The sequence below is a fragment of the Heteronotia binoei genome, chromosome 1 (genome assembly GCF_032191835.1).
Source record: "Heteronotia binoei isolate CCM8104 ecotype False Entrance Well chromosome 1, APGP_CSIRO_Hbin_v1, whole genome shotgun sequence".
NCBI classification, from domain to species: domain Eukaryota; kingdom Metazoa; phylum Chordata; class Lepidosauria; order Squamata; family Gekkonidae; genus Heteronotia; species Heteronotia binoei.
The window spans coordinates 260601517-260629149 of NC_083223.1; the positions used below are offsets into that span (position 1 = coordinate 260601517).

General features: G+C 47.1%; 1 protein-coding gene across 11 annotated transcripts in view; it reads right to left on the reverse strand.

Annotated features, from left to right (window-relative positions):
• MARK2 (microtubule affinity regulating kinase 2) overlaps positions 1 to 27633 on the reverse strand; it is a 181829-nt gene that overhangs the window by 111290 nt on the left and 42906 nt on the right. The window contains exon 1 of one of the 11 annotated variants that reach the window (XM_060254766.1): positions 25678 to 25765. The exons of the other annotated variants lie outside the window; for them this stretch is intronic. Within the exon in view, the coding sequence (XP_060110749.1) occupies positions 25678 to 25713 (36 nt within the window). The 5' untranslated portion in view covers positions 25714 to 25765. Of the gene's footprint in view, positions 1 to 25677; positions 25766 to 27633 lie in introns of those variants that run through there. 11 annotated transcript variants of the gene reach the window in all.

Genomic DNA, 27633 nt, shown 5'->3' on the forward strand with positions numbered 1-27633 from the left:
GATGGTAGAGAATGATGGTAGCCAAGCTTTCTTCTTCAGTCTTCACATCCAACAGCAATGCACAAAAAATCACATTTTCTGTTTTACAGATGGAGAATAAAGGCTGCCAGACCTTCAAGGGCCATAGTGGCTAATCTGGGGGGAGGGGCTGTGTGCCACAAGTCATGGCCAAAGGACTGTGAGGCATCTATCTCCATCTCCCATGACTTGGACTAGCTTTTCCCTTCTCCACAGTTGGGGAGCTAGCAGCACCGTGAGATCATAGAATCATAGAGTTGGAAGGGACCTCCAGGGTCATCTAGTCCAACCCCCTGCATAATGCAGGAAACTCACAAATACCTCCCCCTAAATGCACAGGATCTTCATTGCTGTCGGATGGCCATCTAGCCTCTGTTTAAAAACCTCCAAGGAAGGAGAGCCCACCACCTCCCAAGGAAGCCTGTTCCACTGAGGAATCACTCTAACGGTCAGGAAGTTCTTCCTAATGTTGAGCCGGAAACTCTTTTGATTTAATTTCAACCCATTGGTTCTGGTCCTACCTTCTGGGGCCACAGAAAACAATTCCACACCATCCTCTATAGGACAGCCCTTCAAGTACTTGAAGATGGTGGTCCTATCACCTCTCAACCACCTCCTCTCCAGGCTAAACATCCCCAGCTCCTTCAACCTTTCCTCATAGGATTTGGTCTCCAGACCCCTCACCATCTTCGTCGCCCTCTTCTGGACCCGTTCCAGCTTGTCTAAATCCTTCTTAATATGTGGTGCCCAAAACTGAACACAATACTCCAGGTGAGATCTTACCAGTGCAGAGTAAAGCAATACCATCACATCATGTGATCTGGACACCATACTTCTTTTGATACAGCCCAAAATTGCATTTGCCTTTTTGGCCACTGCATCACACTGTTGACTCATGTTCAGCGTATGATCGCACATACTACTGCTAAGACAAGTCTCCCCCATCCTATAACCATGCATTGGATTTTTCCTACCTAAATGCAGAGCTTTACAGTTATCCCCGCTAAAATTCATTTTATTGATTTTAGCCCAGTTTTCCAGCCTGTCAAGGTCATCCTGTATCCTGTTTCTGTCTTCTTCTGTGTTTGCAACCCCTCCCAATTTAGTATCATCAGCAAATTTAATAAGCATTCCCTCTATTCCTTCATTCAAATCATTGATAAAGATGTTGAACAAAACAGGTCCCAGCCCAGGACAGATCCTTGAGGCACTCCACTTGTCACTCCTCTCCAAGAGGATGAGGAACCATTCACAAGCACTCTTTGGGTGCGATCTGTCAACCAGTTACAGATCCACCTAATGGTAACAGGATCCAAACCACATTTTATCAACTTGGGAGAGGCAGGCAAGAATGTAGGCCTGATCCCATGCCCTCGTCCTCTGAACCAAGAGCCACACAAACCACCATCGCCCACCGTGACGGTTGTGGTACTCTTCTTTGCAGGTTGGCCATCCAGACCTTAGAAAGCCTCAGGAACAAAGGAGGGTCTGAAATCAGTCAAAGGTCTAGACTCAGCCCAAAGAACCTCAGCGGCTTAGCATCAACTAAGTACATTCCACAGCTCAGCAAAAGAGGCTGACCAAACAAAGAGTTCCATTTAGATCAGCATCTAATTTTCCACAAATGACCAACCAGATGCTTCAGGGAAATCCAAAAATTGGGTCTGAAGGCCACAGCACTCCTCTGCTTCATCCCATTAAGGGAAGCCCTTTGTAGCCATAATTGCTACTGACAGCCAGATCCCACCATAAATATACCTCGTACATTTTTAAAAGCTAGCTCTTGCAACATCCCGTGGCAGTGAATTCTATATATTAATCATGGGCTCTCCTGCATCTACTGCCCACCAATTTATGCTGGGTGATCACCGATTCTAGTACTATGGGGATTAAAACAAAATCCCTTCTCTCATCACCTTTCAAATTTCATAAACGTTGCTGTCCCTACCCTCTCTGCCCTCCTGGTCATCGTTGTTCTAAAAACAAATAAATGAAAAGGCCTCAAGTGATTTACCCTTCCTTCATTGGGAAAGTGCTCCAAGCCTTAGATCACAGTTGCCTTTTTTCGATTTTTCCCCCCCAGCTCCATACTCTTTTTTGAGTTTTCACATTCTTGGGGTATGATATGTCACAAAGGCATCAACATGCATACAAAGTTTTGGGTGGGAGGGACAAATCTGAAGGGCCTTTTGTTCACTACCTTCTCTGGGGGATTACTGGAGCACTAAGAGATATTCCCAGGAAACCTCCTGGTGTAATACCATTTTACTGAAAAGATTCCATTGTTGCTCTCTACTGCAATGGTTATGATTTATCAGGATAACAGGCCTGCCCCTGAATCACACAGCATCCCCAAAGGCATTTTGATATTCTGGATGCTTTCTAGTAAGAAAGGGGGGTGGGTGGGCTCTAGACAGCTTTTAAATTCTCCTTTATCTGGTTAAGTTCAACCCCGCTAAACACATGCTGCTTGCTGGCCTTTCATTCCTACACCCTGAAAGCTGTTTTGATAAGTCAGGAAATAACTGCATTATGGGGAAGGGAGACAAAAAGAATTTCAGAGATCGCTGCCATTAGCAGATTTCACCCTGAGAGGTACAGAAGACTGGGGGAGGGGGGGAGAGACCTTTAAGAAGGGGATCCTCAGGAGAAACTTGTGTTAACCTAACTGAATTGGGCACAGAAACATTCAAATAGAATTAGACATAAACTAGCTGCTTAAAATTTTACACAATTTTTCAAGCTGGTCTGCAGGATGTGTGCGTTGCCGTCTCCATCTTCTCCATCAGATCTGTCTATGGCCTTCTCCAGTAAGAAGAACAGACTGGATTTACACCCTGCTCTTCTCTAACCAAAGGAGTCTCAGAGCAGCTCAGAGCCTTTCCCTTCCCTGTGAGGTAGATGGGGCTGAGAGAGCTCTGACAGAAACTGCTCTTGAGCAGAACAGCTCCGACAGAACTTGTGGTTGACCCAAGGTCACATCAGCAGGTGCACGTGGAGGAGTGGGGAATCAAACCCAGTTCTCCCAAATAAAGAGTCTGCACACTTAACCACTACACCAAGATGGTTATCAGATAAAATCATCATCATCACCGCCACCACCACCATCATTGTTCCTCCTCTGGGTGCCCCAAAATTCTAAAATTGGACAGGTGAGAAACCATTTCTGTTGCTCTAGCTTGTTGCTAGAAATCTCTTGTGAGGGATTCTGGTATCATCATTCAGGCGCCAGATAACATCATGTCCTGTTTGCTCCAGACCTGGGACTGATTCCTTCCCTTTGTACCTAACTGGCTGGTTTCTTGCTTGTGCAGTTTGTGGAATCTGTGCTGCAGCTTCAAACTTGGGGGGGGGGAGGGGACACCGCTGCTGCTATGATTTAATGCTTTTTTATTGATTTGTTTCATATTTGCTCGATAGCTGCAAAACTGCGTTGAATGCCTACTGGATAGAAAGCTGGCGTGCTTTTTTTTTAAAAGGTATTTTTTTAAAAAGAAGAAGAAGAAGAAGCACTCTTTTTAACTAGTCAGGATCTAAATAGCAGGGGAGATTAAATAAACAAAAGCAATTGCCAAATGACAAGGACTGCAACCTGCCAGAATAGGAGAACAATCCTACAAAAACAGTGGCGAAAGCGGTGCCAAGATCACATACCTAAAAGGGCCACAGGGGACTACAGGAATTATGAGGCCTTGAAAGGACAGAATAAAATGGCAACAGTACTACTACCTTTACCTTTTTACATAGAGAGACACAAGAAGCTGAGCAACATACAGTTCAGCCTCCTTCTCCTCCTCCAAGTAGATTGAGTAGTGGAGAATCAAACCCAGTTCTCCAGAATAGAGCCCGCTGCTCTTATCTACTACTCCACAATAGCTCTCCACTCCCCACCAGCACCTTGTGAGGAGGCAGGTGGGACTGAGAGAGCTCTGAGAGAAACTGTGACTGCCGCAAGGTCATCCAGCAGACTTCATGTGGAGAAGTGGGGAATCCAAGTGGGGAATTACCAGTCTGCCACTCTTCACCACAACACCATGCTGGCTCTCTGGAGAAAGACAATTCCATCTGCCTTAACCTGTGGCTTGCAATATTTAACATGGGAGCTGTGAACAGACATTAGTAGACACGCTTGGGTAAGAACACTATGAAGACAGAGGTTTTTCGGTCCTGTAAAATCAGTGCAAACAGCACCCATTTGGAAAAGGGGGTGGAAAGGCTACATTTAGCATCTGAGAAACCAGGTAAAAATAGGGAGCTAAGAATATGAACTTTTACTCAACATTCATCCAAGTGTTTGTCCTCCCCCACCCTTCCGCCTTCATGTGGTTAGTTTTAACCTTGCTTGGGTAAACTGCGTTCTACTTATGTTTCCCCCCCCCCTCTCTTCCACTGTAGGGTATTCCTCTGTTTTAACAGCAATTCTCCGCAAAGTCAACAGGATCTGTACACCCCAGAACATTGCCCACTTCATCTATAGCTCTCTCGCTGGGCTTTAACCCTTTGCCTCAAAGCCCAGAGGAGGAGAACGGATAGATGGCAGAGAGGAACAAGAGACACTCTGTATGCAAGTAAGAACTGGCAAGGCAGCCAGCAAGAAGGAGGATGGATAGAAAGACAGATGATAGATGATGGATGGATGGATGGAGAGAGAGAGGGGGGAGGGAGAGAGAGAAGAGAGAGAACAGATAGAAAGATAGATGTGAGAGATATGATGATTGATAGATTATAGATGACAGACAGACACACACACACACACTAAAGGCCCTGATTTGAGAGCAGCAAGATATGCAGCTGACTCTGGCAGTTCTCAATGGCTCGCCTCTAATAACTGTAGTCCCCAGTGGCTGCCTCATTATTTAACATTGAACATTTATATGCCAAGTTCTCATCCATTCACAGTTCACTACAGGTCACAAGACAGCCCCACCCACCCACCCAAAAAAAACAATTAAGCACACACAATGGTGGAAAACGCAATCAAGTTGCAGCTGATTTATGGCAGCCCTGTAGGGTTTTTCAAGGCTAGAGACAACCAACCTGGTTTGCCACAGCCTCCTTCTGGGCAGAGATCCTGGACTTCCTTTGCGGTCTCCCATCCAAGTACCAACCAGCTAACTTGCCTTCACTTCCAAGATCTGTTGAGACTGAGCCAGCCTGGGCCAGCCAGGTCAGGGCACGTCACGACAAAAGCTGTAACAGATCTACAACCCAGCGGCCAAACAAAAATTCCAGTTGAACACAACCAGCTTCAACTTCTTGCCGATTAAGAGTGCCCCCCCCACAAAAAGCCCTGCCCATTAAACTTTGTGCCCATCCTCCCTCTCTCCAACCCTGTAGCTACGCTGGGGCCCAGGAGAGGCCAGGCCACTCTACTTAAACCCCCCTTCCCTCTATAGGGCCCCTCCATTGGAGAAAGAGCAACAGCAAGGGGGAGAGTGAGCAAGAGACAGAGCGAGAGAGCGACGGGGGGGGGGGGGGGAGAGACAGCAACAGCAAGAGACCAAGGGAGAGAACGAGAGAGCGAGTGAGGGAGAGAGCGACAGCAAAAGAGTGAGAGAGAGCTTGAGAGCCACAGCGAAATAGCAAGGGGGAGACTGAGTGAGTAGCAGCGAGAGAGTGACAGTGAGGGAGAGAGCAACAAGAGAGTGAGAGAGAGCAACAGCAAGACCGAGAGAGAAAGAGAGAGAGAGAGAGAGAGCTGGGGCCAGATGGGGCCAGATGGGCTGGCCGCTGGAGGGAAGAAGCAGCTAAGCCCCGCGGGCCCCCACCAATTTTTTATCTCCTGGACCCCTTCACCCAAAATTTTCTGGCTACAGGCCTGCCTCTCTCCCCCTTATGGCTACAACACAGAAGGAGGGCAGTGCTGCTCTTCTCTTTATCTGCAAAACTTTCTTTCGTTTAACCCCTCCAATCCCCAACCCAACCCAACCCCACCACACCTGAAGACAAGACAAAGTACACACAAGCTCATCCCATGGTCAAGCACAGCTCTCCCTTTCTGCCCTCATCAACTTATTCTGTATGACGCCCAATACATTCTGTGCCACCACCAGCAGAACCAGGGCAGCTGGGGACCACAGAGAGGGCTTTATCAATGGTGGCACTTCCACCTGTGGCACGCGCGCACACGGTCTTTTTGCAGCAGGAACTCCTTTGCATATTAGGTCACACCCCCTGATGTAGCCAATCCTCCTGGAGCTTACGGTATCCCTGTACTAAGAACCCTGTAAACCCTTGGAGGATTGGCTACATCAAGGGTGTGTGGCCTAACATGCCAAGGAGTTCCTGTCGCAAAAAAGGCCCTACACACAAGGCTTGTGCAGAGTCCACCTTACTGTCCTTCAGGCGCCGTGCTGACACATTTCTTTCTGGTGGTGGAAAGTGACATCAACCTGCAGCCAACGTACAGCAACTCCCATCGGCGTTTCCAAGACAAGAGATGTTCAGAGATGTTCTGCCACTGCCTGACTCCGAGAAGCAATTCTGAACTTCCTCAGCAGTCTCTCTCCCAAATACTAGCCAGAGCCCACCCAGCTTAGCTTCTGAGGTCTGATGGGACCGGGCAACTCTGGGCCATTCAGGTCAGAGCGCTTTTGTGGGGGGGGGGGGGGGCGGTCAGGGCTTTTTTTGTAGCAGGAACTCCTTTGCATATTAGCCAGTCCTCCTGGAGCTTACAGTCAGCCCTGGAAGAAGAGCCCTGGAAGCTCTTGGGAGGACTGGCTACATCACGGGGGTGTGGCCTAACATGCAAAGGAGTTCCTGCTACAAAAAAAAAGCCCTGGTGAAAGTGCAAAGCACTAACAAGTCAGAGTCAACTTATTTTGACAGACTTAAAAACTGAGCAGTTGCACCTCTTAAAGCTGTGTTTATGGCCCGCTTCTAGCCTGAAGATTATATTATGGGCATCCTCTCAGGCTGATGGATGCTTTGTGTTTATGGCTTGGTTTGGTTATTGATCATTCTCCTGACCATAAGAACCTGCTGGATCAGATCAACGGTCCCACCTCATCCAGAATCCTGTTTCACTCAGAGGCCAACCGGTTACCCTGGAGGACAAACGAGGGCTTAAAATTTTTTTTTTATTGTATTGTTTTTATTTTGTGAACTGCTTCGAGCAAGACTGGAGAGGCAGCACATAAATTTCCTAAATTAAATAATACTCCTTGGCGATATCATGTCAACAATAATTGTAACAGCTTATGGAGCTTGACATTTCCTGGGGCAGAGAATACCAGTCTAGCTACCCTACGAGACGACATAACACAGTTTGGAATCCCCCAGCCACTGGCATCTGGAAAGATACCCAAGGGTTGACAAATAACAAACAAAGCAATCATCCAGCTACGGAGGCAATCTGCTTAAAAGCCTGACAGAAAACAGGGAAAGCAGCTTAAATTGAGATGAGAATTTATGGCCTTGAAGGTACAACATTCAACCAGGGCTTTTTTTGTAGCAGGAAAACCTTTGCATATTAGACCACACCTTTGCATATTTGGCCACACACCCCTGATGTAGCCAATCCCCCAAGAGTTGCAGGGCTCTTAGTACAGGGCCTACTGTAAGCTCCAGGGGTGTGTGGCCTAATATGCAAAGGAGTTCCCGCTACAAAAAAAGCCCTTCATTTAACATTTTTAAGCTGAAAGTATCAGACATTTTACATGAAGCCATCTTATACTGAATCAGACAGTCCATCCAAGTCAGTATTCTCTACTCAGACTGGCAGTGGCTCTCCAGGGTCTCGTGCAGGGTCTTTCACATCAACCAATACTAATTTCTTTAACTGGAAATGCCAGGGATTGAGCCTGGGACTTTCTGTCTTCTACTCAGCATTGTCTACTCTGACTGGCAGAAGCTCTCACACCACACCTGCTTCCAAAGCCTTCAACTGGCGATGCCAGGGATTGAACCTGGGCCTTCGACATGGCAAGCAGATGCTCTTCCACTGAGCCATGGTTCCCCCCCCCAACTGCTTAGTTACGACCTCTTCATTTACCAGTTTAAGGCTGGCCCCTCTCCTCACCTCACACATGTGCACACAGAGTCTGGACTGCAACCACTAGTGGCGAGTTCAGCTTTGTGAAATTAACTCCAGATCTGTGAATCAGAGGAAAGAGCCTCCAGAACAGAAAGAGACAGACGGAATTATTAAGTCAGATCCCATCTCTGCTCTCTGACTGTGGTTTTTAAAAATATTGTGAGAGACAAGTTTGGATGCACAGAGCCCTCGGGTGAGATAAGCCTTGTTTGCTTGGTTTCTCTTTGGAGGTACACAGGGAGAGAGAGAGCACATGTACAAGTCTGTACAGAAACGCAGCTCTTTCTTTCTCACCCCTAGCTGTAGGTAGTATTTCTGGCTGTGCTCGTTCCACCAGGCCATCTCCAATCGTTTCCCAAATCGTCCTGACACAGCCCGTTTGTAAAACAGCCCATTAGTTTATTGCATGCAGCACGGAAGGGTGCGGGCACTACATCCAAAGCACAACCATAACCAACGTATCCCATGCTTTTTAGGGTAAGCAAACGACAAGGTCCCTGTCCCCATGGAGCTTACAAGCACAGAGGGCTTTAAGAGGAAATTGAACCGTTTCGTGGAAGAGAAATAGGGTCGCCAGGTTCCCCTTGGCCACTGGTGGGAGATTGGGAGAGGGGGAAGGGTCGCCAGATCCAGGTTGGGAAACTCCTGGAGATCTGGGGAGGAAGTCTGCGGAGGTTGGGACCTAAGTGGGGTACAATGCCATAAAGTCCACTCTCCAAAGCATTCATTTTTTCCCAGGGGAACTGATCTCTGTAGTCTTAAGATGAGCTGTAATTCTGGGAGATCCCCAGGTCCCATTTGGAGGCTGGCATTCCTAAGGAAGAAAGACCCTTCAATAGCCACCAGCCGCTGCGGCTAAAGGAAAGACTCAAATAGACAGCCACGTTGGTCTGAAGTAGTTGAACAAAATAGGAGTCGATTGCACCTTTAAGACCGACTTAGTTTTATTCAGAACGTAAGCTTTGCGCGTGCACACAAAAGCTTACATTCTGAATAAAAGTAAGTTGGTCTTAAAGGTGCAACTGACTCCTATTTTGTTCTACTAAAGGAAAGACTGTCCATGTACAGAGGCAGTGCACCTAAGAATCTCTGTGCTAGCAGGCAACATCAGGGGAAGGCTTCGGCCTCCATGATCTATTGCTGACCCTCCAGCGCAGGGGTGGCCAAACTGCGACTCGGAAGCCGCATGTGGCTCTTTCACACGTATTGTGTGGCTCTCAAAACCCCCATCACCCTGTCAGCCAGCTTGGAGAAGGCATTTCTCTCTTTAAATCGCTTCTCCAAGCCAAGCCAGCCAGAGGCTTGGAGAATGCATTTAACATTAAAATTGTTTTCTTTCCACTTCTCTCTCTCTCCTTCCTTCCTTCCTTCCTTCCTTCCTTCCTTCCTTCCTTCCTTCCTTCCTTCCTTCCTTCCTTCCTTCCTTCCTTCCTTCCAACATCTGACGTTCATGGCTCACTGCTCTCAAACATCTGACACTTATTCTATGTGGCTCTTCCATTGAGCAAGTTTGGCCACCTCTGTTTCAGACAAACTGGAGCAACGGCCACTGTGCAAAACAAGATTCTGGATGAGATGGACCACTGGCATGACCCGGCGATGCTCTTCTTACAGAACAGGAAACAAGTGTTTTGTTACATTCACTCAGACTTTGTTTCTGAATGGAGCCAAAGGAGTTAAGCCAAGAGAAAGGTGAGATTTGAGAAGGGATATTAACTGCCACGAGACTTTTTTTTTTTCTTAGTTTGCAAGGAAGCAAGAGAGCTTAAGGCAGCTGAAAGTAATACAGTTTAATTACTTCATAATCCCGTACGGATGTTCAGGTGCATATTCAACACTATCTAATGTGGATTACTTACACCTCTTGGTAACACCCTTTAAGCCGGATCCACTTAGATCTGTTCTGGAAAGGTCCTGTTTTGCCTGTCCCTGCTTTTGAAAGGAAGGCAGGGCTAAGAGGCAGCCAGGAGAGAAGAGTTGGTTTTTATACCCCACTTTTCTCTACTGCAAGGAGCCTCAAAGCGGCTTCCTTTCCTCTTGCCACAACAGGCCTCACTGCAGGGGGGGCTGAAAGAGTCCTGACAGAACTGTGACTGGCCCAAGGTCACTCAGCAGGCATCAAGTGTAGGAGAGGGGAATCAAACTCAGTTCTCCAAGTTAAGAGTCTGCTGCTCTTAACTACTACACCATGCTGTCTCTGCAACTTGCACCAATGCAGGTATCATTCAGGCATCAGGCGAAGGCAATTTTGCTTTTTGCTGGGCCTTGGTACACACTCCCCACAATTACGTCTTGATTATAGCTGCCACATTTGATTCGTACCACGGCTGTTCAGCATTCGATTGCTGGCTTAATTGCAGTGCGTGTTTATTTTATAACTATTTAGGCACCGTAAGCTGCCTTGGCTGCTAATGGTAGAAAAGAAATGCTTTAAGTAAATAAAATGAGTGTGCGAGTCTGGCTTTTTCATTACGATGGGATGAAAAAGACTGATCCCCACCTCCTTTTCTGACCTGGGTCTGCAGTTCTGAGCACAGAAACAGGAGGTAGCCACAATTCTACAACAATGAACATCCATCTGAACACACATGAAGCTGTCTTACACTGAATCAGACCACCAGTCCAGCAAGGTCAGCATTGTCTACTTAGACTGGCAGCAGCTCTCCAGGGTCTCAGGCCGAGGTCTTTCATAAGAACATAAGAGAAGCCATGTTGGATCAGGCCAATGGACCATCCAGTCCAGCACTCTGTGTCACACAGTGGCCAAAAACCAGGTGTCATCAGAAGGTTCATTAGGTCCAGGACATTAGAATCCTCACACTGTTGCCCCTCCCAAGCACCAAGAATACAGAGCATCACTTACTCCAGACAGAAAGTTCCAACAATGCACTGTGGCTAATAGCCACTGATAGACCTTATGTCACCTGATGCCTGGTCCTTTTAACTGGAGATGTTGGGGATTGAACTTGGGACCTTCTGCATGCCAAACAGATGTCCTGCCACTGAGCCATGGCCCCTCCCATAGTTCTGACTGTATGCACAGGCAAGGTGTGAGGAGCATGTGCATGTGTGGATGCACGTATAGGCACAGGTATGACTCTTTCCCACCCCACCTGCAACAGGTAAGATGGTTCCTGCTTAGAAGACCAGCCTGATTCACAAGATTCACAAAAGAGAGAGACGTTAACTGTTTGGGTATCATACTTCTGCAACCTGGCTGCGGGACAAAAAATCTGTTAGGATCGCTTACTTTGGGGATGGCAGCTCAAACAGAGAAAATCATCTGGAATCTCTGCTGACTCACCTCTTTGCTCGGGGCTCTGGCATGACAGGACAAGATGACAATTCTTCTCTTCTCCCCCCACCTCCCCACCCAGCCATGCACAACCTCAGTGAAAAGTCCCTGTTTGCGTCATGCCCCCTGCTCTTTCTATTCTTTATGTTCAGGCGCCTCCACCGCCCTCCCCCAAAACACCCAAACTGAAGGCTTCCACTAACCCAGAAGCATCTCCCACAGCAGATGTCAGCATTAAAAGCATATATTAATATAGCGGTGGAAGCATGTGCTGTAGAGAGCTTTCCGCCCACATAACGAGGACAATGCAAGACCTCGATTGAACTGTTCATGGTACAAGTTGCCTGTCTCCTAAGAAGAAGCCTAAAAAACTATTAAAATTGGCATCGGATAAATGTGTGGCACCTTAAGGACCCACCTTTTGTGCAGGACAGAGGCTCAGGGTTGCAGGAAAGAAGTTCCTGAACCAAATCTTACTATAGTTCCTTGGTGGATTCTGGCAAACTGCCATTTTTCACCCTCATCCCTCCAATCCCTTCTGCAGCATGAGAGCTAAAGAACATAGGAAAAGAGGCTTCCGGGTTTCGTCGCCTTGAGCTCAGCGAGGGTCCACAGAGCTTGTCTCTTGTGGGCCCCCCTGAATTGGGCAGTGGCACCTCTAGGGGGGACCCTGGAGGGGTTGCCTTTCGGCATGGGGCTTTTGCAGGGAGACAGCGGCGGCTGTTCCTGCTCTTCTTGTGCGCTTCAATGCTCCGCTGCCTTGATCGCCATTATGGCAGAAAGAGGTAAAACCCGACCACTTGCTTTCTTTGCTGCTAACAAGCCTTTGATGTATTGCTTTCCTGTCTCAAACATGGCAATTCTACTCTGCAAGTAAGTTTGCTTTTCATACCATCGGCTAATGGGTCGTTTTACATAACAACAAACAGGTCAGTTCAAAGGAAGGGAAAGATGTGAATTCCCCCCACACACACACACTTTCCCGTGAATCCGGCTTCCAAAAGATAAAAAGAACAACTTTGAATGCCTGCAACAATCAGAATTTGACTGAATATAAATTCTTAAATCGACCCGGATTATGATTGAATAAGTGATAAAGAGACTATTATTTGGTTATAATTTGGTCTGAACAAATGAGATATATTCCAAAGAGATTGGTATTTGTCATCCGAGTGCAACTGAAATGGCAACGATCAAGATATACGGCTGGTAGAGATTTGGAAGGATAGACTAACTGGTTCTCTGAGTTACTTTTCAACTTTGATTATTAGACTGAGTTATTCTGTGGAGTAAAATGGCATCACAAAGCGAAATGTTTCATAAAAAAGATACAATGGATATCATATTTTCTCTAAAGCAGGACCTTCGTTTATTAACAGAGTTGATAAAAAAGCAAATGGGAGCTTTTATGTTGAAAGCTAGCAAAAACTTGAATCTACACGGGCAGATTGACAAAGAGATCTTGGTGACGTCTGTGGAGTTGGAAATGGAAAAAGATCTGTCGGGAAACAAAAAGAAGAAAACTAAAATGGAACCTTATGGCACAGTTACTAAGAAGAACTGGAAGTTAAGGCTGTTTGAAGTTTTTTTGAAAGGATCTAATGGCATGGGATTTTTACTATCGTTACCGAGAGGGGTGCTTGCATTAAGGAGAGAGGATTCACATTTCATCAAAAAAAATCAAAACGTGGAAAACTTTCAGGAAGAAGGGATTTTAAATTGTTTTCCTTCTCTGTAAGTAATTGGATAATATGGAACTTTCAGCAAGTTATGCGATTTTAAAAGGCAAAGTGAGAGCTTTGGGACACAATAGGTTTGTTCCTCTCTGATTAATATGGACATAAGAGCTAAAGGATTGAAAAGTTCTGAAAAGAAATTTAGATAAATAAACAGTTAACTTGGATTAATTTTTAAGACAGAAAACACAATTATTTTGTAATCTGGTAGATCTGCTCTTAATATGTTTGTTTGGAGAAATTGCTTATATTGAGATAGATAAACTAATATGCTCCTTGTTTACCATTTTTCTTTCTTATCTCTCCACTTTTTACATTATTTTAAATTTGATCTTTTTCTCTATCCGTTTGAAATATGTAAGTTAGAAGGATAAATAAATATTTGTCTTTTATACCTATTTAAATGACAACACTGTTAAAATAACATGTCAGTTTGTATTTTTAATATGGTTAAGCTTATCCAGTTAGTTCTGTGTTGAGCCCTTGGTGACTTTTTTATTATATCTATGTTTGCTGAAGAATAGTTCAGATTTGTTTTTTAAGTAATAGTTTAGAAAAAAGTGTACAACGGAAAATGAAGACAGTAGAATATAAGGGGAAAACTCAATACCTGCAGGTAGAAAGGATTAGGTATTTTGTTTTGAGATAAAAACATAACTGATATATTTGCAGCTTTCTTTGTTTCTGATCTCCCACTCTGTATTTCTCCCTCCCTCTTGATGTTTCTGTACTTCTACTTATGCTTTTTCTTTTTGTAGTTAAAATTAATAAAAATTATGAAAAAAAAGAACATAAGCCTTACTGGATCAGACTGAAGGTCCATACAGTCCTTGGTTCTGCTTTTTCCACAGTGGGCAACCAAATGCCCCCCTGGAAGCAGTAATTTGTGGCACGCTGCTTTGGACAAAAAGGCAGTTCCATTCAGCCATCAGGGCTAAGAACTGCTGATAGAGCCATACTTGGGTGACAGAATTTAACAGGCTCCTGTAAAGGATCACGGAAATAATGCAGTGTCAGAGGATTACCAAGTTAACATAATGAGAGCCCCACTGGATCAGACCAGTGGTCCGCGGCGGCCTGGGTAGAGAGATCCCTCTGCCAGCCTTTGATGGGACACATAAGAACATAAGAGAAGCCATGTTAGATCAGGCCAATGGCCCATCCAGTCCAACACTCTGTGTCAAACAGTGGCCCAAAAAATTTATACACACACACACACACACACACACACACACAGAGTGGTTAATAGCCACTGATGGACCTCTGCTCCATTGGTGCTAGCCTTGAAGGTCAAGAGTTTAGGGGTGCTCCTGGAGCCGTCACTGGTAATGGAGGCCCAGGTAGCAGCCACTGCCAAATCCGCATTTTATCACCTTAGGCAGATAAGGCAGTTGGCCCCATACCTGGAATGCAATGACTTGGCAACAGTGATCCATGCGACAATCACTTCAAGAATTGACTACTGTTAACGCCCTCTACATAGGGTTGCCCTTGACTCAAATTCGGAGGCTGCAGCTGGTGCAAAATGCAACAGCCAAGTTATCAATGGAGCTACCTGTACGGGTGCACATTCAACCTGTGCTGGAAACATTGCACTGGCTGCCCGTGGCGTTCCAGATTCGCTTCAAGGTGCTGGTTACAACCTTTAAAGCCCTATATGGCCTTTGACCTGTCTACCTTTGGGACCGCCTCTCCCCATGTGTGCCCCAGAGAGCACTTCGTTTCGGGGTCTAAACATCTCCTCAAGATCCCCGGACCGAAAGAGGCTCGACTACACCAGAGCCAGAGCGTTTTCAGTAATATCTCCTGCTCTGTGGAATGCCTTACCTGAAAACATCAGAGCCCTGTGGGACCTGCCACAGTTCCACAGGGCCTGTAAAACCAAGTTATTTAAACTTGCTTTTAGAGGCTGAAGGGAGGTAGCTGTTACCCCACGGCACCGATAATCCCACTGAACCACCATAAGCGAAGCAAGATCATTCAGAGCAATTAGAAACACACATCTTGGTCTTAAATGATTGTAAACTGTATTGCTTAATTTAATTGTGTAATCTGCTTTTAATGTTTTATATGGTTAAGTTGCTGTTGTTAGCTGCCCTGAGCCCACCAGGGGAGGGTGGGATATAAATTTGATAAAATAAAAAAAATAAAAAATAAATCTAGTCCAGCATTCTGTCTTACACAGTAACCAACCAGTGGATGGCCAACAACAGGACATGGAGGCTGAAGCTTCCCCCTGATGTTGCCACCTGGCTCTGGGATTCAGCGGTGGACTGAACATGGAGGTTCTCTTTAGTCACCACGGCTAGTACCCACGGCTAGACCTATCCTCCATGAATCAGCTGGATCCCCTTTTAAAGCTGGGTGGCCATCACTACATCCTCTGGCAGCAAATTCCACATTTTAATCACTCTCTGTAGCTCAGGTGGCTGGAGTTGATTCATGCCTTTCATATCCATATCCCCCTTCCTTTCCCAGACACTACAGGAAGAACGTTCTGTGAATTTCCAGCAGTCTGCCTGCAAGAAGGAAGGGCATACTGCTCACCATCCACCTATATGTATGGACTGGTAATTTCCAATTTTGTCTCTGTCTCTGCCTTGATTGCAAATGGCTCTTCCTGGCAACTACCCCCCCTTTCTTTCTATATATAATGGTTGAGGAAATTCTGTTTCACTGTATCTGAAGAAGTGTGCTTGCACAAGCAAACTTATACCTTGAATAAAACTCTGTTGGTCTTAAAGGTGCCACGGGACTCATATACCCGGAAACACTTGCTGGTCTCTAAGGTGCCACTAGAATCAAACCTAACCCTTCAGGACTCTGCTCTCTTCCTTTTTGACCCACAAACCAGTGTGTATTTATTCACCCGACCACCATCACTCACGGCCAGCAGCCTGGGAATCCGTCCACCCCACCTGATCTGCTTTGCTTGGGAACAGGCATCTACAAGCTGCTGATGTTTTCAAACAAGGCTCCAAGTATTGATGCCTTTCCAAGGGGTGGGGGGGTGGGAGTTAAAATGATCATGATAATTATAGCTACGTACACCGTTGCTCTGGGGTTAAGTAGCTCTGCAGTTAAGCTGGCAGGACACCAGTGCTTCGGAAACTGCCAGGAGAGGGGGGGGGGGAGAAAAATGACGGACAACTTTTGTACGCAGCACAAGATAAACTGCACATCAGGCCGCCTGCCAGCTCTGCAGTTCTCCCTTGGAGAGCTGCAAACGGTGGAAGAAAAAGGCAGCAACGCTGAGCTCTCTTCCTCTGGCCGCTGTTGGGTGGCTGGTCAAGCTAACCAGCCTCAAAGAGTCTCCATTAAGCGACTAGCAGACCAGGGTCTAGTCAAACAACCAGCCTGCTCTACTCTACCTCAGTCAAGGCCAAACATCAAAATTGCAAGACGTTATAGTCCCGCTGCACAGGCCGCACCTGGAGTACTGTGTGCAGTTCTGGAGGCCTTACTTCAAAAAGGATGTGGACACACTGAAGCGGGGGCAGAAGAAAGTGACAAGGATGAACAGGGGCCTGGCGATCAAGCCTTATGAGGAAAGGCTGAAGGACTTGGGCATGTTCAGTCTGGAGAAGAGGAAGTTGTGGGGGGACATGACTGCCCTCTTTGTATTTGAAAGGCTGACACTCAGAAGAGGGTGAGAAGTAGTTCCTGTTGGACTAGGACGTGCAATAATGGGTTTAAAGTACAGGGCGAAAAAGCTGTGGTAGTGGTTTACAGTAACAGTAGTTCAGCAGGGGAACGGTGAGCTCCCCCTTTAAGCAGCATCTGGACGAACACTAGTCAGGGATGCTTTAGGCTGATCCCGCAATGAGCAGGGGATTGGACTACATGGCCTGTATGGCTCCTTCCAGCTCTATGATTCTATAGTCCCTCCTGGGGCTGCAAATGCCATTTTAAAAGCACTGGGAGTTCTTTAAAAATTGCTGTGAGACCCCAGTCACCCCAAGAGCTCTTGTCCCTCCCTATGCCTATTCAAGTGTAGAACCAGCCATGGGCGGCATTCTGTACCTGGAAATATGCGGAGGGGAACCAGAGCTCTTGGGGCCACCATGCTGAGCACCCAATCCAGATCAGGGCCTCAAAGCAATTTTCAAAGAACTGCCAATGCTTCTAAAATGGTGCTGGCAGCCACAGGATGGACCCATGGCTACCATCACTTGTAGTCTGGCCCTCAGTCGCATATGGACAAAGAGCTAAGGAAACCTATCTTTCACCGTGCTGCTTTGGTTGGCTGCCTGGTAAATTAACTTTGCTCGCCAGAGGCAACCTGAGCTATTTCACTAAGGCTGAATGGTTATATAGTTAGCTCAATTTCTTATCCTGCAGTTTCCCAAGGACTTGTTACAAAAGCTAAACAGAAAGTCAAAAGTGCACAGAACAAAACACTCCAAACAAGCTACCCCATGCCTGAATCGTTCCAGTGACTTAATGCAAGCCCAAAGAAAAAGTTTCACAGTAGTGGAAGACTTCCACAATCACACAGCAGCCACTAAGAATGTGCCTGTTTGCAGCTGGCACATGGAAGGAAGTTCTCTCCAGCTCATGGGTAAACAAAGGGACCAAAATGGTACAAGCCTGTGGCATCCAAACAAGGCTGACAAGCTAGGTTAATAAATCAGAATAACTAACATGTAGAGAAGAGGTGGCCAAACTGAGATTCGGGAGCCACATGTGGCTCTTTCACACATATTGTGCGGCTCTCGAAGCCTCCACCCCCACCCTGCTGGCCAAATCGGAGAAGGCATTTATCTCTTTTAACCCCTTCTCCAAGCTAGCCAGCAGTATGGAGAATGCATAAAATTCAAATTGCTTTCTTCCCACCTCTCCCTCCCTCCCCCATCTATTTTCATTCCTTTCTGTGGCTCTCAAACAATTGACGTTCATCTCTTGTGGCTCTCAAACATCTGACATTTATTCTATGTGGCTCTTACGTTAAACAAGTTTAGCCACCTCTGACGTAGAGGGCCCCAGGTTCAATCCACTGCACGTCCAATTAAAGGACCAGATAGCAGGTGACGTCAAAGACCTCCACCTTGAGACCCTGGAGAGACGCTGGCGGTCAGAGTAAAGGAGACATACCTTGGCAGACCGAAGCTCTGACTTTGTATAAGACAGCTTCAGGCATAGAGCCTCTGCTAAAAAGCAAGAGTTATGTGTCAACTGAATTCAGTAGATTCGTGTCTTAGCTGGAGAAGAGGAGAGAACCACTGAAAGTTCTTCTGTACTGATGCCATGCCGGGCCTACTCAAGTATGAGACACAGTTCTGTCCAGCAGTGCAGTGCCTTCCCTGCCCTTCTGCTCAGACGTATCCCTGCAGACCGAAGGCTCTTTGGTGCACTGCAGACACCAAACACCTTGGGCCGCTCTGAAAGCATCCTGCCTGCCCTTCGCACTGTGAAGTCAAACCGAGATGGGTTTTTGTGCTGCAATTCCAGAGACTCGCCACAGAGCCAAGCACAGCTGGGAAACAGGCCAAAAAACCCCAAAAAGCCATGCAGGAGGACGAGCCAAGGAACAGATTCGATGGCTTCCAGTTGTCTGTCGTGCTCAAGAAAGGCAGCCTCGTTAGTTCCCATTAACGCTCCCAAGGCATGGAGCTGTAACTGCCCTGCCTGCCTTCAGGGAAAGACACATCCCATAGGATCTGGGACAGAAGGCAGCAGCTACTCCATGCTGCATGGAGCAAGAGAAATACGGTGCTATAAGGCAGTGGCTCCCATCCTTTTTGGCATCAGGGACCAGTTTCATGGTAGACAATTTTTCCACAGACCGGGGCGTGTGTGTGTGTGTGCGCTGGGGTTTTTGCAGCCTCCATGCCCCGTCCCTGCCCCCCGTGGGGGTATTTAAATGAGGGGTAGGTGAAGTTCACTGCCATGCTGCCCCTTCCACCTGTACAGGACCTGGGTGGATGAAAGAGGCGGTGCTTCGGAGCGAGGCTGTGCCTCTTTTGTCCGCCTCGGTCCACAGCAGGTAAAAGGGGTGGTGTGGCACCTCTGCCTCACTCCGCGGCCTGGTTGCTAACAGGCCATGGAGCAGGACCAGTCCACGGCCTGAGGGTTGGGGACCCCTGCTGTAAGGTGTCTGTAAAGGAATTGGCACTAACGGAACTCAAGCCAGCAAGCCAAGCACTAAGCCTTTGAGATGCACACCAGACTGCATGGGGAGTTTCTAGCTCCCAAGAACCACAGCTGGCACAGAGACAAACCCGTCCATTAGGAAGGCCCAGTTTCAAGTCTCACGGCTACCAGGAGCAAGCTGGACCTTGAACAAGACACCAAGTTTCGGCCACTAAGAATATGGGATAACAGAGACTTACGCTACAGAACAGTTGTTGAGAATTACTGAGATAATGTTAACGGAACAAAGTTTGAATCCAGCGGCACCTTAAAGGCCAACAGAGTTTAATTATGTATGTAAACTTTCGTGTGCACTGAAGTGTTCATGCACACGAAAACTTATGCTCAGAATTCAGCTTTTTTGGTCACGAAGGTGCCACTGGACTCAAACTTTGTTCTGCTGCTTCAGACTGACACAACTACCCATCTGAGAAAATGTAACATGAGCCCTGGGAGACTGATAGTTTTCCTAATCCATCAATCATTTTCCTTTCGTTTGGGGAAGAGCTGTGCCTCAATGGCAGAATATCTGCTTAGCGCGCATAAGGAGGCAGGTTCAATCCCTGGCATCCCCAGTTACAAGGGACAGGCGATGTGAAAGGCCTCAACCAGAGCTACTGCCCTTGTCCGAGCAGACAATATTGATTCCGAAGGACCAAGGGTATAAGGCAGCATCATGTGCTCAGCTTTGGGAAGGTATAAGCTTTGGTATAAGGCAGCATCATGTGCTCAGTTTTGGGAAGGTGCCCTGGCTCAGTGGCAGAGCATCTGCTTTGCATGCAGAAAGTTCCAGGTTCAATCCCCACCATCTCTAGCTGAAACGACTGGGAGATGGGTAATGTGAAAAACCTCTGCCAGTGAGAGAACTGCTGCCAGTCTAAATAGACAGTACCGACCTTGATGGTCTGATTCAGTAAAAGGGCAGCTTCGTCTGTTCATAGTAGGCAACCTGATGCTTTCAGGAAGCCTGCAGTCGCAGCAGAAAGGCAGCAGCCCTGCTGTGCCTCCCCCCACCCCAGCCTATCTAAGGGTATACTGCCTCTAAACATGAAGGTTCCATTTAGCCATGGCTAGCAACTATCAGCAGCCCCGTGGCGCAGAGTGGTAAAGCTGCAGTACTGCAGTCCAAGCTCTCCACTCACGACCTGAGTTCAATCCCAGCAGAACCTGGGTTCAGGTAGCCGGCTCAAGGTTGACTCAGCCTTCCATCCTTCTGAGGTTGGTAAAATGAGTACCCAGGCTTGCTGGGGGGAAAGTGTAGATGACTAGGGGAGGCAATGGCAAACCATCCCGTTAAAAAGTCTGCAGTAAAAACGTTGTGGTGAGACATCACTGCAGAGTCGGAAGTGACTGGTGCTTGCACAGGGGACTACCTTTACCTTTTTAACAACTATCAACAGAACTATCCTGTCCGCAGCAGTACAGAAAAGAGCACAAGTCCAGTACCACCACAAAGACTAACAACAGGGAATGAGTTTTTGTGAGTCGCTGCTCCGTCAGGACCCTTTCAACCCGCCAACAGCATTTGCGCTATCTCAAAAACTGACACCGTCGCTCCACTCTTAAGATAAGAGCCAGAGAATGAGCATGTTGTGCCCAGCTTGTTTACAAGGAAAAAGGGATTAAAAGTTTCTGACTGGGGAGGAAGGGATCTGAGTGGGCGAAACTAGGAGGGTGATTTACCCTCTAACAGAGGCCGCTGCAACCATTTCAGTGTGATCATCACAGAGCGAAACTCCCCTGTGAAACTCTCAATTGCCACGCGGCTAATACAAGGGAGCGATCTTTGAGTCCCTGCTCAGACTGAACTGCTCTTTCATTTACGCCAGCAGCAAAGGTTCTCTTCAGAAGCAGAACATTCTCTGGACATAACTTGATATGGAAGGGAGGAAATTGACTCAGTGGCAGAAAATACAGGCATGCTTGGAAGCAGTCCTATTACTGTTTATTCCGGCCCCTAATAAAATATCACCCTGACTTGATAGGCCAGGCTAGCTCGATCTCTTCGGAAGCTATGCAGCGTCAGCCCTGGCTAGCCCCTGGATGGGAGACCACCAAGGAAGTCCAGGGTCACTATGCAAAGGCAGGCAATGGCAAACCACCTCTGAATGGCTCTTGCCTTGAAAACTTTATGGGGTCACCATAAGTCAGCTGTGACTTGATGGCAAATGAAAACTGGGGAGGGGGAGAGAGAAATCATAAAATGATGCAAAAGAACAAAGTAAGAGTCCAGTAGAACAGTCTGATGTAGTGGTTAAGTGTGCGGACTCTTATCTGAGAGAAGCAGGTTTGATTCCCCACTCCTCCATTTGCAGCGCTGGAATGGCCTTGGGTTAGCCATAGCTATCGCAGTTCTCCATGAAAGGGCAGCTGCTGTGAGAGCCCTCTCAGCCCCACCCACTTCACAGGGTGTCTGTTGTGGGGGGAGAAGCTATAGGAGATGGTAAGCTGCTCTGAGTCTCTGATTCAGAGAGAAGGGCGGGGTATAAATCTGCAGTCTTCTTCTTAAGACCAACAAAGTGTTATTCAGAATGCAAGCTTCGTAGGCATGCAGACTTCATCAGACAATGGGATAGGATACAGTGAGGAGAGCTACATATAGCTTGTGGGCAGTGGTAAGAACATGAAATGGTACAAAATTAGAATCCAATGGCAAAATAGTGAAATTAACAAATTGAGAGAACATTTGGCCTGGATAGCATTTGCATAGGAAACCAATTAAACAGTAACACGTCAGAATGGGAGAATGATGGGGAGAGTGTAATAAGGCAATAAATGGAATCTGTTAATTGCTCTATTGCTTGCAAGTCTGGGTTAAGCTGAGAACATGTCTTTCCCAGAGGAGTTCCTGTCCACCTAATTTACTTTTTAAACATGTAACATACAGAACACATAGGACTCAACTCTGCCCCCCTTTCCTTTTTTAAAAGAAAGGATGACCCCACCCCCACCCTGCTCCCGCCCGGGTCACAGAGAAAATCTTCCAAGCGTGCAGGATGTCCCCAGAAAGAGTCTCTGTCTCACACAAATATATCAAATTCCTAGTGCCAATGTCAATTTCTTTGAGGTGCCCCAGCAACTGTAAGCCTGTTTCTCCAGCTTTGGGCCTCCATGGTTCATTGCTCCTTTCCCACATTTACCGTTTCTGCTCCCCCTCAGGCACTGTCTGCTCTCTTGTTCATACCATTCACACATGCTGTCCTTGCAGATTCAGCAGTAAATTGAGCTCTTCCTGGACTGCAAAAGCTCAAGCTGCTCCCTGGAAGGCAGCCAGAAAGGAAAGCACTGATGCCCAGGGGCTCCCACCAGCCTCAGACTGGTGACGAAGAGCGAGGCTGGATTAAGTTTCAGTTTCAAGCATGCACACCCTGCTCCTAGATCCTCGGGGGGGGGGGGTATACAAATGGGCTTCCTTGGAGAAGTGCAATGGCAAATCACAGCAGTTAGTACGGAAGCAGTTGAGCGCAAGGATCTCTGATATGTCCCATGTCAGAAGATGCAAAAATAACAGTGGAGCGCGGTGTAGCTGCATGACCCTTTGTCTTACTGACCGGCTGGCCGAGGATCCCTCGTCTTATTGCGGAGATTCCAAGACATGTTCTAAGATGACATATTCAGTTCATGCAGAACATGGTTCTGGCAACGACTACATGGGCTTTAACGCCATCCTATGGTACTCAATGAAATGCCACAGAATATACCCAATCCTCTTCCCATGACCGTATGTTGCCAAAAGAGACACTTAATTCTCTTCCAGAGACAACTGTCCCCCAAGTCCTGATCTTTTTATGGCAAGCACCATCGCTCCCTGCAAGAACGTGGCTTGCTGGCTACTTGTCGTGTGGTACACGGGGCAGATAACAAGCAAGAACTACGTTAAGAGAGGCAAGAACCAAATCCGAAGCACAACACGGAATGGGTCTGAGATCCGTCGCTTCCTCGAAAACAATACAGGTTGGAAGAGCGGAGGTTTTTCCATAAATCATCTGGGCACATACCGTGTAGCTTCGGAGACCTTTTGCAATATTTGTTTTCAAAACTCTGTGGTAGACAGGAAGACATCAGTTTCCTGAACCAGAGGGGCCAAGTGCAAAATCGAAAGTAGCAGCCATGAAGAGTGCCACATTTCAACAGCCCTTTCACGATATTTTGGCCTCATGCCGAAGCCAGGTTCACTTAGAAGGCTATGGCATTCTAACTGCATTTGCTGAGATAATAATTTATAAAGGTTTAGGTAGGTTTCTAATACAGGGTCAAGTAACTTGTAAAATCACAGTGTAAAAAAACACAAGTCTTCTGCAATATTTTCAAAGAAAAGTGGGGAAAAGATCCTGAACTTATGTTGAACTTGATCCGGAACGTCACATCACACGAACCAACAGACAAAAGCAGTACAATGCAGCTGACAACCTGGAACTGGGTTCAAATTCCACCTTTGGCACCATTAGTGTGTCCTCTGGCTTTAAGAAGGTCACACACATTCAGCCTCAAGATGAGTAGCTGTGTTAGTTTGCCTGTAGCAGTAGAAATGAGCAAGAGTCCAGTAACGCCTTAAAGACTAACAACATCCCTGACAGGGTATGAGCTTTCATGAGACATTGGAAGAAGCGAGCAGTGTCTCACAAAAGCTCCCCCCTGCCACAACTTTTGTTAGAGTTTTAAGGTGTTACTGAAGATGAAGATGATGATACTGGATTTATATCCCGCCCTCCACTCCGAAGAGTCTCAGAGCGGCTCACAATCTCCTTTACCTTCCTCCCCCACAACAGACACCCTGTGAGGTGGGTGGGGCTGGAGAGGACTCTCACAGCAGCTGCCCTTTCAAGGACAACCTCTGCCAGAGCTATGGCTGACCCAAGGCCATGCTAGCAGATGCAAGTGAAGGAGTGGGGAATCAAACCCGGTTCTCCCAGATAAGAGTCCGCACACTTAACCACTACACCAAACTGGCTCTCCAGTTACTGGAGTCTTATACTGGAGTGTGTTACTGGAGTCTTATACTCCAGTTCTGGTGTTACTGGAGTCTTATACTCCAGTTCCCCTCACCTCAGTCTGTAAAATGAGAATTGGAAACTACACAGGGTTGCTGGACACTACTTTTTGCACACGCACTCCATGAAACTCCATGAAAAGGTTGCTAGAAGCACAACTTGAAAAACCGAGCACAAAACCAACGAGTTCCCACCTTCTAACAAGCCGCCTGCCCTAGCCCACAGCACACCAAAAATCCCATACATAGCTTCCACAGCTCTTCGGCAAAACAAGCCAAAAACAAGCATCCAAAACTAAAGTCCTCCATTCCTCCTGATTTTCTAGCATGCCAAGGAAGAGCCTGGAGATGACCTGTTTGTGGATTATTGAATGACACCAAAATAAACCCCGAGTACCTCTGTCCCCCCTCCCCCCCCCCCGCAGCAGCGGAGTACGCATGCCACTAATAAAAATAGCTGAGGTATAAAAAGAGCCGTTAATAGCAGGACTGCCCAGACACATACATTAGACGGCTCCAGCACCTCGCTTGAGAGGCTGCATGAGGGATTCCAGGGTCCGGTCAAGCTTTGTCGCAACAACATTCTCTTTTTCTGTTATCTCACTTTAAAATCTTGATGCCTACCTCAGAATGGGAGCAGCTGGTTTGATTTCGTGTGCATGCGTGTGGTTTTTAAAAGTTTCTAGACCTCAGGACTATAGCAGCTTGTATGTGAAAACCTGTAGACTGTGTCTGCCTGCACAAAATAAGTAACCAAACGGAATTTCTGTACCCTCTGCTATCTCTCTCTTGTGGCATGCAGCCGTATTCGCTCCGCTCGCCCCCAAGTAGACAGTGTTATTACCCCATCCATATCCTTCTGCTTCTGCCACTGCTCTCCATACTTAAAATGCAAAACATCAGCCTGAGAGCGAAGCTTTGAAAAACAAGCGTCCCCAAAAGCAAACGGCGAGATTTTCATTCCTCCACCAGGACTAGATTAATGATCTTTAAAAGCATCGCGTTCCTAGACAGAATCTGAATTTCTGTATTCTCCTCAAGTGTGAGCAGATCTGACTCATGGTATGCATTGTGGTAGACCCAAGAGGGCTAGACAGAGAGGGCTGACATGCTTGTCTTGGGTTGCAAAAAAACCCCTTCAAATTTACCATGAACTAACCATAGACTAACAAGAAAAACAAACTTGGGGGGGGGGCATGAAGGAAGAGAAGAAGAAACCAGGATGTACCATTTACTTCCCCATGTCCCGCCACATGAACGTACACACGCACACCAAAAAAAAACTATGCCAAGTCTGGGTAAACACTGCAAACTGGGCTAGCTTCAAATGAATGGAGACAGGCTGCTTCCCTGCCTTGCTTCTCAGAGGTGTCAGGAGTGACAAACGCTGGTTCACAAGATGCCATAAACAACCCCCCCCCCAACTGTGGGGCTGTCACTGGATCCTAGCCCCCCCCCCTCAGCTACTCACTAGTCTATTAATGCTCTTCCATAGTGCAGCAGTCATGGGACGTCAGGCTAGTTGCCGCTCTTCCCGGCCAGCGACTCCCCGTTTGTCCTATTCCTTGCGAGAGAGAGCCGAAAGGTTACTTCCCTGTGCACAGCATTTAGCACCGCCTCTTCCTCCCTCCCTGTAAAACCAGCCAGAGGGGGGGGGGGAACAGGGAGGGGGAGAGAGGGATAGTGAGAAGGGATTTGTTCACGGTTTTTTTAGACACAGCTTCCTGCCGTTTGGCAGCGCACATCCACTCTGATGCACCATGAGAAATCTGGGGGAATACGCTCACTTACACGCGGGGAAACTGAAACCAGCCACCGTGCCCTGGCCCCTCCAGTACGCCCTCCCCCACAAGCTCACCCCATAGAGAAAAAGGGGCTGGCTGGCTTCCAGGAACTTAACACACCTTGTCACAAACAATCCAGTGAGAGGCAGCCACAGCTGGGAAAGACCACGAGAGGGAGAGAGAGCTGTAAAGGCAGGATGCGGGAGAAGTTCAGTGGGGCCAAGCGAGCAACAGAAACACGGTTGTGAAAAAATGCTCTTAAAAACAGAGTCTTGCCTGTGAGGAGGGGAGTCCGCTACTGGGTAGAAGCAAAGCAACTGCAGAGGTTCACAGGGAATGGAAGAGACCCCCCCCCCAGTCACCGACCCACTCTTTTCTTCCATGCATTAATAAGCCAGTTTCAGAGAAGTGCAACTTAGCTGCAGATCTGAAGTCCCTCTTTCAAATCTCACCCTGACCATGAACATGCTAAGGAAATTTAGACAAGCCGCTCTCTCTTGGCTCTCTTCTCCTCTGCAATACAGAGATCCAGGGCTTTTTTTTTTGTAGCAGGAACTCCTTTGCATACTAGGCCACACACCCCTCATGTAGCCAATCCTCCAAGACCTTACAGGGCTTTCAGTACAGGACCTACTGTAAGCTCCAGGAGGATTGGCTACATCAGGGATGTGTGACCTAATATAAAAAGGAGCTCCTGCTACCATAATACTGAACTCCCTTACGGGGTTACATGAAGGGCTTTCAACACACTCCAAAGCACTACGTAACATATGAACAGTACATCCATCTTCATATTGCCCCAATCCACAATTGGGCAGTATTGGCAAATTAAGATGCCCGACCTGCCCCAGCCAGGGATACTGAAGCTTATCTTTACTTCGTTCCCACCACGGTTTCTTTGACCACTGGACGCAACCAAACTCCCTTAGGTTGGTTTTTCTTAAAAGGGAGAAAGGTAAACAAGGCCACCCCACCGGTGTGTCCGCAATGGCCTAGACAAAAAATTGAAAAGCAAAATAAGAAGAGAAAGCTCCATATTAACTCCAGGCTTTTAAATAGCAGCTCACCTTTGGCAAAAAATCACCTCCAGGTAAGGAACAGAACGTTCAAGTCCAGAGGCACCTTTAAAGACCAACAGTGTTTAATTCCGGGTAACCACTGTTGGTCTTAAAGGTGCCACTGGTCTCAAACTTAGTTCTGCTGCTTCAGACCAACACAGTTGGCATTCGATGAAATTGCTGAGCAGAAAGGTTAAAACGGATAAAAGGAAGTACTTCTTCACCCAAAGGGTGATTAACATGTGGAATTCACTGCCACAGGAGGTGGTGGCGGCCACAAGTATAGCCACCTTCAAGAAGGGTTTAGATAAATATATGGAGCACAGGTCCATCAGTGGCTATTAGCCACAGTGTATGTGTGTATATAAATTTTTTTGCCACTGTGTGACACAGAGTGTTGGACTTGATGGGCCGTTGGCCTGATCCAACATGGCTTCTCTTATGTTCTTATGTTCAGTTACCCATCTGGACCTATATCTAGGCAAGGAAGTTTCTGTTTGATTGGATGATAACAAGTTCTTCCCGCCCCCCCCCCCCCCCACACACACAGATACCTCAGGTTACTGATAAACCACAGAACACACT